Here is a 14,454-nt window from a genome sequence, read left to right on the forward strand (position 1 = left end):
TCTTGTCATTTTTAGGATGTAAAAGGCAGCCAGTATCTAACAAGAACAATGCAAGTCAAAAGATTTTAAATTGCCTAGCTGAAATACAAAGGTAAGGTTTTTAGTTAAGCATTGTTGAAAAGCAAGCTAATTCAAGTATGTTTAATACTGGCATCTCACATATAGGCTTCCTAGAAATATCAAAAATTCAGATAAAAATTACTTGTACAGTCTGCATTTTCAGATTTGACACAGCAGTGGTTCCTGTGCAGTTAAAACACACACACCTAAAACTGTTTTAAGACCCAAGAGCCAGCCCAGGCCTGCATTGTGCAAGTGACATCCAGGCTATCCAACACCAGGCTGACTGGAAAGTCAGCAGTTTTCCTGGCACTGTCCTTGGGATCATCCCCAGCATGCAGCCAGCAAAGTCAGCCACAGATAACAGAGCTGACAATACAACAGTGCTACATCACTAAAGACCAATTGATAAGGTCATCACTTCAGCTCTCTGACTTTGCTGACATACATAACCGAGAGCACACATGCTTAGAGAGCTTTTCCTCAGTTAGTGTCAGGCACTGTTGAAGCTCTGAAAAAGAATTTAAAGCTATTATGCTAAAAACTGGTCAAACCCAAGTGGAGTGATTACATATTGTTCATTACCATTTGAATTAACAAATTACAAGGTTGAGCAAAAACATAAATCTGAAGTATGTTTTCAAAAGTAAGAAAAAGTAGTAGGGTAAATGATTGCATTTCCCCGCCTGTTCTTTTTAATACAATTTGTCAACTTACCTCCAACAACGCCTACGCCAACACTACTTCTTCTTGTGTTCATTGGAGCTACATGAAACCACTCGTTAGTCTTCAAGTTGTAAACTTCGACTGATGATAAACCTACAAACACAATAGAACATTATTTTCTCTATAAATCTAGGTGCAACATACTGTCTAGCTTTCAGAAAAGTCTTCATATCTGAAAATTCAAATTATTTCATTTTAAGGATTGTTAGTTACTGTACAAAAAGCACAAAGGATGTCCTTTAGATAGCCAGTTACAGTCAACATATTCTTGGTGTCTGAAAATGGGCAAATTACTAAAAGCTTGTATTGAACTGTGAAAAATTCGTCCCTGATTTTTTTCCTTTCTTTTTAATTAAGTCACATGGTTTATGCCACATATGCTTCTACAATAGTTATTAAGCAAAAGGATCACCTCTGGACAAATGGTTTAATGAATCTGGGAAGAGAATGAACAGTGTATGTCTAAAGCCTTCCCGCAGGTCAGAAAAAGCTGTTTATAATCCTATTTACACTACATGAAAATGTAGAAATAACTGCTCACATCTTCCAGAAGTTAAGGATTCTGACTACAGAAGAAATACTGAATGGGAACCTGCCAAAAATTCACTAGTCATTAAATCTGAACTCTTAGATGGGAGCAAACAGTCCACTGTTCTGGTAGAGGGATGTGAGCACTAAAGTACATTCCACATCACAAGACACCAGGCTACCCTCATGCTTAGTTTCATCACAGCTACCAGGAAAGAGATCTTCAAATTCGATACAATTATGTTAAGAGTAGTCAAAACTATTCAGAAGTGTATAAGGCAAATATACCTGTACTCCCATCAAATCCTCCCACAGCATAAAGAAGGCCATTTAACACAGCTGCTCCCAGTGTGCTTCTCCTGTCTTGCATGTTAGCAACACTTGTCCACTGGTCCTTCACTGGATCATAGGAATCCACTGTGCGAACTCTCAAAGAACCATTGAAACCACCAACTGCATAAACCATGCCTCCCATGTACACCATTCCTAGAGAAGGGAAACGGGGAGGAAAGATGAGTGTTTTAGTCTCTTTGTCAATTGATTTTATTGCATACTGTCCTGAGTTTGCAGATACTTGACACAATTTACAGTACTCAATACACATGTCCTGCTTTTGACAGTCTCCTAGAGCCACATGTCATTCGGATTAAGCACTAGAAATTCTGACACTTCTTGCTACTAATAGCTCACACTTCTGAATACCATACTTGCTGAAATTCTTCTTGCTCAGATAGCTCAGCTGCTTTAAGATCACATTTTCATGTTTTTAATAGCAGTTGATCGCTTCTTCACATTCTTGATTTCATTTAGTAATAATAGGGTATTTTAATAGTAAAATTAGTCATTATTACAGTGCATTAATATTTAAATTTATTTATCCCTTGTGTCTAATGAAGGCAATAAAGCAGTTTATTCTACAGATTACAAACCGAAGCACAAATTAAGCAAAATTTATCAAACTTGCATTGTTCCAGATTAGCAAGTAATTCAAATGTTGAAGTCAAGGCTTAGCCCTTCTTAGAAAAATATCTTTGGTACTGTTCCAAAGAACATACAATGCTTTATACAGATGCCTAAATTCTGAAGCATTACCAACCACAACAAAAAAATAGCATTGCTAACCCGCTCTACATCTTCTGGAAGGCAATTCAGCCACCTGATGCCAGCGTTCTTCTTTAAAATCGTAGCATTCAACACTTCGAATTGCCTTTGGTGCCTGTCCTCCAACTACCATCATCAACTAAAAGGGAGATAATAATAATTGTTAATTATCTGCATATATGAGAGCACCTGAAAGATCAAAAAAGTGTTAAAAAAATAAAGCAAGCCTCTGTACAAGAAATAATTAGGATGGCTCTCCTAAATTAGAAATTTAAGTCTTGAGAACCAGGCAAAATTAATTGTTTGGAGTTTTTTTTAAACAAATGTAATTCATAATTATTGTTTTCAGGGGCAATACATGAAGTAGAAAAGCAATTTGAATCTAAGGAAAGCTCCCACAAACAAGGCAGATCCTTCTGTATCTTCACATCCTACTCTGATCTCAGGTATAAGAATTCAATGTCTATGATGTGTAATGGAACTGTGACCATCCATCTGCTGAACAGAATCTCCTATTCCATTACTGCAGTTGTCACAACAGTACTATGAGAAAACTTCACTGGAAAGAAGATAATATCTAATGTTTGTTTTGTTTTCTCCTAAAATGAAGGAAAATTTAGCTAAAAATTGAAAAAGATGTCTCAACTCAGAAGCTTCAGTCAGTCTTTGTTTTGTTTCAGTTGTGGTTTGTTTTGTTTTCTTTAAAACAGGTTTATTTCCCCATAATTGTATATTTCTGAAATGCTGAAGCACTTATTAAAAAAATGTTTTCTGGGAGGGGACATAGTAGTGGTGCTGTGTGTAGGTGGGAGACTAAAACACCTATATCATAAGTAGCATGGAGTGTAAAGCTAATTATTTTTTATATTTTTGTGATAACCAATTCCAGTACAAAATTTTTACTGTAATACCCCAAGAGACAGTCATGCTTTTATGAAATCTTTTAAAATGGAGTTTGAAATAGTGAGTACATGGAAAAATAAGGGTCTTACTTTTGGTAGGCTAGCAGGTGTTCTCAATTTTGTCCGAGTGCTTTTCATCAATGCTCGTTGCTCAGTTGGTAGCAAGTGATACTTCATAGCTTCAATGAGGTAATCTTTACAAGCACTGCTGTTCTTAACCAATATTTCTTCTTCAACTCTCTGTTTATTAATAGAAGTTTAACAAGGTCTGAGCATGTTAAGGAAGTAAAACACAAATCACAATCTGAAGTGTAATAAAGCACAAATGCAGATTAATCTAATTGTTTAGACTATCATTTAACCAGTCAGACACAAATTTATGTGTTGGCAATATGCAATCCCTAAAAAGAAAAAATAAATTAGGAGATGTTGATTCTCAATTAGTAAAGTGGAAGAAACAGTATTAGGCAAGGTAAAGCACTTTTCTTACAATCCAGGCACATTTCTTGAATTTTCAAATACAGAGAGTACAGAATATTTTAAATAGTGGAGAATAATTTAACAAACTAGTAAGCCACTCCACAACAATAAAAAACACAACAAAAGCGAAGAGCAAAAAACCTCCAAAACTCATCCAAAACAACCCACACAAAGTTGAGATTTGTATCACAAAAATAGAATTTCTAAAATAAACACCTACCAACACACTACTGACCAATGTTAATACTGAACTCATTTTCAATCTTAAATATTTGATCTGACACCAAAGTATCAAAAATGAGCTTATAAAATTTGAAAAAATGTATTTTATCTGAACCAGGTGAAGGAATGTTTCCTTTGTCATTAATTCCCAATCAACTAAAACAATAGATATGATTCTGAAGTTGAAAATTCACTTATGAAAACAAATCTTTTATACAAGATTGTATTACAAATGAAAAGTAACCAGATCTTAGCAAATTGCATTGTTCAAATCATTAGTGTGGTATGACATGTAGTCAGCCAAACAGATAAACTACTTATATAAGCCATCCTCTAAGTGGCAATCCCTCACCTGACTCAGTATGCGCACGTGCACATGCATACGTGGTAGTGTCTGTCTGTTCAGTTTTACTGTCAGTAACAAACTACATTACACTGTTGTTTAAATTTAAAATTATCCATCTGGCATTAAAACAATGAACAGAAATTTTCATGTGCAGAATAATTAGTATTCCTTTTTGCTTACCTGAACTAAATATTCCCGAGAAAGCAAAGGCAGCCGAACATGCTCCATCAGACGTGCCATTAACTCCTGCCTTACATCTTTGTCATGGTTTACCCAGGTTATCACTGCTTCAAATACCTTCCAGAAAACAAACAAATGCAAATCCCCTTACAAGTTCATAAGTATGAAACATCAGTGTGCCTCCAAAAACAGTTTTGCTTATACTAAAATTCCTAACATAAGAAAAGTTGGAGCAGTTACAGCTCCCATTATTTCCATATTTATCAACTAAAAAATTAAAAAGGTGCATTAGCTAGTGACTTTTTATATTGCTCCTCTACTGGTGTTTCAAGGATAGCCGTGCTACATTGACAGAATGCACACAGTAACTTCATTGACACTGAAAATCCAGTAAAATTCGGTAAACAAACAACACAGCAGCACCAATATTACAGTCCTCATACTTTTCTTCCTTTCTTGGAGAATGGGCCTGCCACATCACCATTCAAATGACTTGTCATCACTGAGTCTTACTGGGAGAAGTTATCCCAAGCCTAGTTTTAATTCCATTGCACAGTAGCACATCATACAGTAGAACATTAAAACCTTAATCATACTCCACAAAAGCAGCATCACATGGATCAAAGTGACAGAACTGCACCTTCAGGGTATTACAGGAATAACAACATGACTTTGCTAGTTGCAGTTTAAGCAGATAGTTCTTAGATTCAAAGTTTTAAAAAGGTTTTAACATGAAACACTACCTAGCCATACAAATTAGTATTCAAATATGGTTTTGAACACAATTTAGCCTCATTTTAACAGAGGTGTTGGTACAACTACATAATAATAATAATAATAATGGCCCATCTTCGCGAACGAAGATTTGGGGAAAGGTCTTTTTACCTTTCCAGCCTGCGCAATGGATTTTTTTTTAGGTGAGACACAGCCTGCGCTGAACTGAGCCCACCCTTTAATCCTAAGGTTCATCTGCCGGGGCCAAGCAAGCTTGGACAATGGCAGTGAGGTCCTCAGGACGTAGGTTTGTTTAGAGTGTCCTTCTCATAGATGGATGGCCACACAGGGCTAACGACCTCCATCAGGCCAGGAGACCGGGGACTCGAACCCGTGGTCGCAGCAGTGAAAGTCCTGCACGCTAACCACTACATACTCCATGGAAAAAAGAAAACCAACATATCTCAAATAGATCATAACTGAATAAAAAAAGCTCAAAATTAATACCTGAACACCATTAGAGGTTTGCAGGGATGACCTGGGCTTGCTGAAGACCACAGTGTTTCAAAAACGTCTTTAAAAGATTGAGATCTAGCTAATACACATTGAAGTCAAGTTAGGTAATACCAAGCTGCCTAGTCATCTCCTTTGCAACCTACATTTGTTCAGTTAGGCTACACAGCTCACATACATATACAAAGTTTTAATACCTCTGTGAGACTTCTGATGTCAAAGTTAGTAAATGGCATATACTTGCTCTGCCAACTTTGAATTATTTATCCCTTGGTAAATCAAACTCCTGTGTATGTCACTCAGCATGTGTTCTGTTTGTTCTGCATGAAGATGAGAAGGAATTTCCGTTTAATGTAGTTTGTTTATTGGGTTTCTTTCAAGGAACAAAGAGTTATGTGAGTTACTACAGTTTGAGGATTTGTAAGAGTTGAGACTGATTTTCAACATCAGAGTGATTAACACTTTTGGAAAAATTTATTTAAATTTGAGCACAATACATGCATAATTTCACTAAGGAGACAAAGAACACATCCAAAGAAGTATACCAGAGCAATATGAGTAAGCTTGCTCTCTCACCCAAAGGAATAAAAAGAATAATGGGAGACAGATGGTCTTACCTTCTCCTCTGAGGCAATTGTGAGTTTGTCACTGGATATAAGACTGCACACCTGCTCTACACCAAGATTGAGGTATTCTTCACTAAGTACAACATCGGAAAAGTGCTGTTCTGTTTGGAGAAAAAGAAATACGCTAACATACACTGTGACATATATCCCAAAACAAGCATTAATGCAGCAAGGGAAAACAGAGGAAAAGGAATCAAAATGCATGCTATTTTGTCCTAGCTAGAAGCAATACCTTAACTTAAAACCTTTTCTCTAAGTTAAAGCTTTGTCTCATAAACAGTTTTCATATTTAAAGATTTTTTTTAAATGACTAAAATATTAAAACACATTATACTAAAAGTAGGAACTGTAGCAATTTTCAGCATTCCTTCATCTCAGTACTTGTCCTTGATAATTACTTGAATCTCATTTTGCTAACTTTGTACACACAAATACAGCAAAAAAGATTCCAGATAAAGAACATGCTCTGTGTGTTGTTGACAAACATGTTTTAAACCTATAGTTCCACATGAATAATAATTGATTCATTAGAACTAACAGTTTGACAGCAGTGTCAAATAACAAGTCTGGATCCTCTGCATCTTTCAGAGCTTCTCCTAGGTCATAAAATACTGCATACCCCAATCTCTACAACATGTAGAAGGTCTGTAATTTTTCCTCAGTTTTTTTTTTTAAAGCTTCAACCTAAAGTAAGCAAAACTGACAAAATTCAATATTTTCAGTTGTAAAACCAAATAATTTCTTTTAACACAGAGCACGTATCTTTATCAGGTTGTTGTTCAGTTATTCAGTTGCCCCCTCCCTTCCTTAAAATTGCTTTTTAAGCCATTCAGTTGCTCTAAAAAGTAGTTCCATTCAGTTATTTTGCCCCCTTCTGCTATTCTTAATAGAAGTCAGAAGGGACAGCTATTACTGGGAATTTAAGAATTCACTCAAAATTAGAATAAGTAAAAAGAGGCCATCAAACATATTCAAACTAAAGTACATTTTATAACCTTTTCTCTCACACTACTAGTGTGCAAGACTGCATACTTGAGAAATAGTTTTAAGCTGTCAAAATTAAAGAATGCTGAATGTTTCCAGCTCCAGAAATCTAATTTTTTAGTTTAACTTTGCAGGGTACAACAGCTTTTTTGCACTCTACTGAAATCTAGATAGCATAAAAAGATAAATATAACTCAGTATAATTCTCGCCCTTTATCTACTTCAGCATGCTGTTCCTTGAAATAGGCAGCACAAATTCCTTCAGACAGAAGTCCAAGAATTTATATGAAAAGTATGATAATGAAACCTCCTCCCATAAAGGTCTCACTATAACCATGAAAGATTAGAGATTGCTAGCCAGAAAGATGGTATTTTGCCTTAATCACATTTTACTAAACAATGACTTTACGTAGATAAAGAATCCTGTTAAATTTTTTACTTTATTATTTTCCCATAGTAATAATCCCACAGTAACACTGGGCAAAAAGCCATGCATATAAATTTAACACCCAGTTTACCGTTACTCAGTTTTCAATTTCAATCTATGCTGAATCCCCATACTAATGCTAATATGATACGGAAAGTGTGACCTGTCTATTCAAAATCATCCATTACTCTATTTCCTTTTTAGTCTTCATCTCTAAAGTAGATGGTCCTTGTGCTTTCAGTCCCTTATCCTACCAGCCTTTTCATTCATGCAACCATCATCACTTCAAGTCCCTCTAATTCTGCAGCATTCTCTTATGATGGACAGGTAGTATTTTCTGCAGTACTTCAGGCAACGGGAGAGAAAGGACAAGGAGAAATACTATTAATTTTTATAACATCCACTTTTCCACTCTTTACAAATCTTTTCATATCTGCTTTTCAGACAAAAAATATGCAGTTTCTTAAGCTGAATTTTCTGAGGTATGTTTATTGAAATAAATATCTGACGGGTTTTGCTGTTTGCATATGGTAAACAGAAATTGAGAAAAGCAATTTGCAAAAAATAGTTTTATCATAAACTCCACATTTCAAGTGACAGCAACACAAACCACAGGCCTGACTGTACTGAGAAGGTGAGTTAGGAAGTAAGCAGAAAGGGGAAGCAACACACATTCAAATCTCAAACAAATCTGAGGTTCTGAAGTGTTGTTCATCTTCCCTTGAGAAATCTGATCCAACAGAGGATCACATCTGACAGGATATACTTCATAAATTAAAAATACCCACTTGATTTTATAGACTCATATATAAAAGCTTTGCTTTTTAAAAGTTGTTTTAGATTTATGTCATGAAGTAAATAGGAAGAGATTTAGCCTCTAAACCAGGAGAGTAAAAGTTAAGAATTTTCAAAGTAATACAATGATTGTGAGACTGTCTCCTCTAGGGAGACAACCATAGAAGAAAATCCAAAAATATAAACAGTACCTGAACAAAAACTAAGACTGTTTTGCTGGATGTCAGCCTCTGTACTTAGAGTATATAACAATGCACACAGTCAAGAGAAGAAGAGTGAAAAAGGGAGAAATTAAAACAAACTACTCAGGCAATAGCTACAGATTCTCAGCTGAATGATTTACAGAAAAAAAAAAGAGAAATAGAAGATTCCTAAATAAATTCTAGTCATCAAAAAAAAGAGGTAAGATGAAATAACTTGAATCTTATGAATCCGATCTCTTGTCGTCAAGGAAACCATCGTAACTGATAGATAACCTTTGGGCAGAAGTCAATTGAAATTACAGCTAAATGGATTATTTCAAATAATTAAAAACTGAAAACGAACAAGGAAATGCAAAAACAATGAAATCTGCCAAAGGCAATTTATGTAATGCTGTTCAAATGTTGAAGACAGAAGGCTTTTTTATATATAAAAATTATGCTTATGAAAATCAAACTTTTTGCATCCTTTTAACAAGAAGGATATCAGCATCTTTGAAATAATATGATTCAGTACTAATATTTCAAAAAATCACACTTAGGTCCTCTTCCTAATAATGAAGAGAGAAAAATAGCATTGGATTTTTTTGCCTTCTGGGTTAGGATTTGTATGATCTCATATTATTGCTCACATCCTGAAAGCTTTGATAATCTGGAGGTATTAACATCAAACATGATGAAACTTATGACATGTTTAAATATTTCATGCATCTGTCCCCTGTTAAATCTCAAATTAGCTTGTTTTTTATTTATTGCATTAGATAACATACTTCTTTTTTAATGAACACCTCCTAGATGAAGCAAGGAGAGAACTATCCAGATGAAAGTCTCCCTGAGAGAATAAAATAATTATTTTTTCCTAAATCAGAATTTTCCATGCAGTATGCAACTTTGACAAATTTGTACTGGAATCCTGCCCCCTTTCTTGCCTCTTTACTCAGACATTGAAGCCAGCTGGCTCCAAAGTCTGGCAGACTGGAAACAAGCTGGCTTTGGAGCTGCAGAGGCTTGGCTCCCAAATTCCCACTTCCTAAGCAAGTAGAATCCTACTTCTTTATTATCAAAACTAAAAATCTGTCTTTAAAAAAACCCTTCCATTTTAGGACATTTCTAAAATATCTGTTCCGATTGCATATGAAAACCAGATTTTCACATTTTCGCAACCAAGTCAGTTTCTATCTGAATAGCTGAAGATCTGTCCTTGTCTGCCCTGCAGCAGCAGGATGAGACTTCAGTTTCAGGGACAAACTAAAAGGACTAAAAGGAAGTCCTTAACAACAGGAAAGGGGATAGTAACAAAATGTTTGAAAGTACAGTAAACATTGTGGAGAGCATAGAAAAATAATAGCAGATGTAAATGTACCACTTTTTGGTATTTTTTCATTATGAGTCTGGAGCTATGTATGATACATGCACATGCAGCAAAAACCACTTGACACCTCTTCTATCCAAAAGGCACATAGTCTTGCTGGCCATAAACATATTGACATTAGCTTTGTATTTTTCAATTACATAGGAAGGAAAGCTATATCTAAAATCTGCATAGGACATTTCACGCTATGAACATTTGTGGATTAATTCACAAATTCTTTTTCACTTATTTGTATACCTGCAATGAGAAGAGATCTTCCCAAAGCTACATTAAATGAAAAAAAAGTATGAAAAAAAATGGCCACAGCTTATCAGTGCCAGATTCTGCAGCTGGAAAAAGGGAAAACCTCCTCATTCTCTAGATCTTTTCATTACAGTAATTGAACATGTATTCATGTGTGAAATAAAATACCATAACCAAACATATTGAGTTTCGTAAGTGTCTTTTGTCTGGTTTAGGCCAATTATTTCTATTTCACAAAACAAATGATGATTTTTTTATAAACTAACTGGCGTATCTGCACCTTTCTGATGTGATAATGCTACAAAACCACTGGAACGTTACAGCACTTTCTGTTTCCAGTTCTTTCTGAACTGATAACCTCTTGTTTTAGACCAATGCATAGCTTGGAAGCTTGGAAAGGTCTAAGCCTTATAGTCACTTAAAAGAAAGATGAAAAACAGTTTCTCAAGCAGATGAAACAAAAACATTAAGAAGAATTAGTTTTTTTTAAATCACTGCTTCAATTCACAATGTCAAATTGTGATTTTTTTGGCTTGGGAAAAAAGGTCTTTGCTAATGGCCTAATTTAAGGCACTGGTCAAGCAGGAACCCCAGCCTTACTGCAGAGGAATAGACACAAGCTCTGCCAGCTGGAGAACCAGTAGAAGCTAAACACTGCAGAATCAAATTCTTTTAAAAAATGTGATTTACTTGTCAATTTTATGCTTAAATAACTGCTTTTTAGAACACCATGAAACTCATAGAAGTCAAGGCAACAGCAGCATAGCAACAGACGTTGCTACTCAGAATAGAATCATAAGAAAGATTCTGACAACTACGTCCTTTCAAATCTCATGCATACGGATGTACACAAGAACAGTCTAGAGAAGACATGCTTCCAAGTCTTCTCAGGGGTCAAAGTTTTAGTCTTAGAGCACCAGAATCAAGAAAGCTGTTATCCCACAAACTTTTCTGCTTTGTTAAATACAAAGCAGCAATCCCTGCATCACAGCATATGCTAAGATTTCCTAACAAAAGTATCTTCAATATCTCCTCACAATTCTAAAAGCCAAGAAGGCCAGCTGTGTCAAGCCTCTAAAGACACCTTTTCCACAGGTAATCCAATGTTTCCAAAGCCCTATGCCGTGAGGGAAATACATTATTATTCTTTGGCTATAACTAAGAAACATGTCAGGATATAAGCACAGAGCAAGGGTCTTTTTAGTCCAAGATGGCATACCCCTCTTCATTAGAAGGCTTTACAAATTTATTTTCAGGTTGTACATAACATTACAACTATATAATGCACCACTTTCTCATGAAAATTTTTTATTTTGTGAACATCCTTTAAGACTATGTAAGACATGCCAGACTAAAACTGAGGGCAGACTAGCAATGCTCATGCCACATCCTCTTCATAAGAATCCTCATACAAGAAGGATGAAAGGCCTCAGCTGTATGCAGTCCCTGAGTGTGCAAGCACAACAAGACCCAGAGCAGGATTACTTTCTGGACCATCATGAGAACGAGTAGCATCTTAAAGTTTAATTGCAACAGAAGTTCATTCCAAGTAACCTGTATAAATTGTCCACTATTTTCAGATCTCTCCATAGGCATCACAAATGCATCTAAATGACTCTCCTAGAAATCTCACACTCTGCTACAGAAGGACCAATCCCACCACAGGATTATGAAGCTCCAATTTTAATGAAAGTTGAGTTTTTACTCCCACTGGAAGGAAGTTCCAGAGTTTCACTTTTCTAATAAATTCTGATCCATTGGCATCCATTTGTTTTTATGCTATCACTGTCTATTAGCAGAACTATCTTCCTGCCTCTTTCTTCTAAATATAAAATAGCAAGTGTAACAAAATAAAGACTGGGAGAAGTTAAAAATCAAAATGCTTTTCATTTTCCCCAGCAGGGAAATATTTTCCGCTGCTTTTTCTAATCTAATAATCCTTTTCTATACTCATTCTGGTTTCTGGAGCCTTAATATCAAAATGTCTGCTCTGGGAGTTAGGCTGCTTGTGATACAAGGCCTAATTCTGAAATGGCACAGCCACATATCTTTGTCCCAGACTTTTGAGAATTTTTTTTTCAGTTTTAAGAAAGCTTTGACAAAGTACAAAGAGACATTTGAGATAAGAACAGGGAGAAAATGAGCTATGATGGCTAAGATACAGGCAGTAAATAGCCTGAAAATTCAAGAGGAAAAACATTGACCCAAAAGGTACAGAACTGTATAGAAGAAAACCAGGGAGTCAGCAGACAGAAATTCAGCAAGACTGATGATCAGCCAGTTACAAGGAGAAATGAAGGCCAACCCTTACTCCCTTGATGCTTTCACCAGGAGTACTGGTACTCAGCCTGGTAGCTTGCATGTCCCAAATGGGACCAGCAAATAACTTCCCTCTTCTTTTCACTTGCCTATATCCTGCTTGCAGAGTCTCCCTTAACACAGCAAAGGATGCCTGAACAAAATGACCCAAGGAGGGAGAGTTACCAACTGGACACAGTTCCTGTGCTCTCCAAGCACATTTAACCAATATTGCACTCAAGGTCTTGCCAGGGTCTTAGAATTTATATTTCTAGAAAGTAATCTATACAAATATTAGCTTCAACTACTAAACTGAACAATGATTGTTTAGAAGTAACTGAAGTAGCTTTGAGGTTTGGTTTAAATATTAACTGTAGTTAATAAATGTATGTCTTGCTTCCTATTGCACAAAACATAAAAAATATAATAGCTTTTTGGATTTGATATTGTATTATTCAAAGCTTAAACGATTTAATTAAAACGTTTTGCATAATAATCCAAATACAAATATCACAAAGTCACTCAGTCACATACACATCACAACTTCTTGAGTAATGTATGTATTACAAAAACTAGTACTTTCAAAAACAATCTGAAAACCTTTTCAATTTTTTTTAATTGATACATCAATAATTTGAGAAAAATTTCACTAGACTGAAAACTTCTGAGTATGGCTGATTTGGATACCCCAGCTGCACACTTAAGACAGCAAATACAGATTCTGTTGACAGATACCTAATCATATGAGTTTGCTGCATTTCTGGTTTTGCCTGAAACATCCATTCTTGATAGAAATAATATAATTTCCTGGGAGTTAAAAAAAAATAAATAATCTATACCAGAAAACAGATTTTCTAGAAATGAAGACAACTGAAAGCATTCATGAAGATCCTTCTGGTTACGGCATTTAAATTTACTTAAGGCAATAACAAGCCTATTATTTGGACCCAGACATATGAATTGAAGCAGTTAGTGCTCTATTTCAGGAAAATATTAAATTTTAACTCTGTAGTAATTGTGATGCTAATTGGTCACTGTACATTTTAGAAAAGTTATGAAAAGTAATGCAATCACATATTTATTTTTTTCTATAGCCTTATCAGGACATTTCAGTTTTAATTCTCTTTTTTTGTATTGCTCTTGTACTAAGCCTGACAGTGCTAGGGATTAAGGAAGGTAGTGCAGAGACTGGACCTGACTGTGCACCCTGACTATGCACAGCATATTTATCTTGAGAGTAAGAACAGAGAATACATTGTTTTAAAATCCACCATATAGATATAGCAAAAACACAGTAGGAGTTGAGCTGGCAGCTTGTCGTATGGGCTTGCAGTACTCCAAGAATCCGATGACAATAAGAGAAACATAGACAAGGAAAGTGCTTTCTGGAGGAATGTGACAGAAATGGAAGGTGGTTTGGCTGCAGAGGAAAGGGAAGGTTAGTACCAAGCATAAAAGCAGTGGAGAGAGAGAGATGAAATACACCCCTCTGGATGGGATGGGCATGGAATCCATGTGTGTGGGTACCCACACATACAGATATCAAGCTCTATACTACACTAATGGTAACTTGCCTGCATATGTGTTGGCCTTGTTCAATAGATCTGTGCATGCATGCATGTCAGCAAAAGCACGAATCCCCAGGCAGTTGATAGGATGAAGCTGGGATTCCAAAAATTCACAGCAAGTCCTTTTCACATCCTGCAGTTGCAAGAGACCAGCTGCTGGAAGCAGTAC

General features: G+C 35.8%; 1 protein-coding gene across 3 annotated transcripts in view; it reads right to left on the reverse strand.

Annotated features, from left to right (window-relative positions):
- The window catches only part of KLHL2 (kelch like family member 2), a 57,454-nt gene that overhangs the window by 6,834 nt on the left and 36,166 nt on the right, over positions 1-14,454 (reverse strand). For all 3 annotated transcript variants that reach the window (XM_027676774.1, XM_027676775.1, XM_027676776.1), the window contains 7 exons: positions 14,292-14,454; positions 6,390-6,499; positions 4,546-4,662; positions 3,408-3,557; positions 2,437-2,554; positions 1,603-1,800; positions 778-879 (listed from right to left, as the gene is read on the reverse strand). In XM_027676774.1, the coding sequence (XP_027532575.1) occupies positions 778-879; positions 1,603-1,800; positions 2,437-2,554; positions 3,408-3,557; positions 4,546-4,662; positions 6,390-6,499; positions 14,292-14,454 (958 nt within the window). The remainder of the gene's footprint in view (positions 1-777; positions 880-1,602; positions 1,801-2,436; positions 2,555-3,407; positions 3,558-4,545; positions 4,663-6,389; positions 6,500-14,291) is intronic.

The sequence above is a fragment of the Neopelma chrysocephalum genome, unplaced genomic scaffold, assembly GCF_003984885.1.
Source record: "Neopelma chrysocephalum unplaced genomic scaffold, ASM398488v2 Primary Assembly neopelma1_42, whole genome shotgun sequence".
Classification (NCBI taxonomy): Eukaryota; Metazoa; Chordata; class Aves; order Passeriformes; family Pipridae; genus Neopelma; species Neopelma chrysocephalum.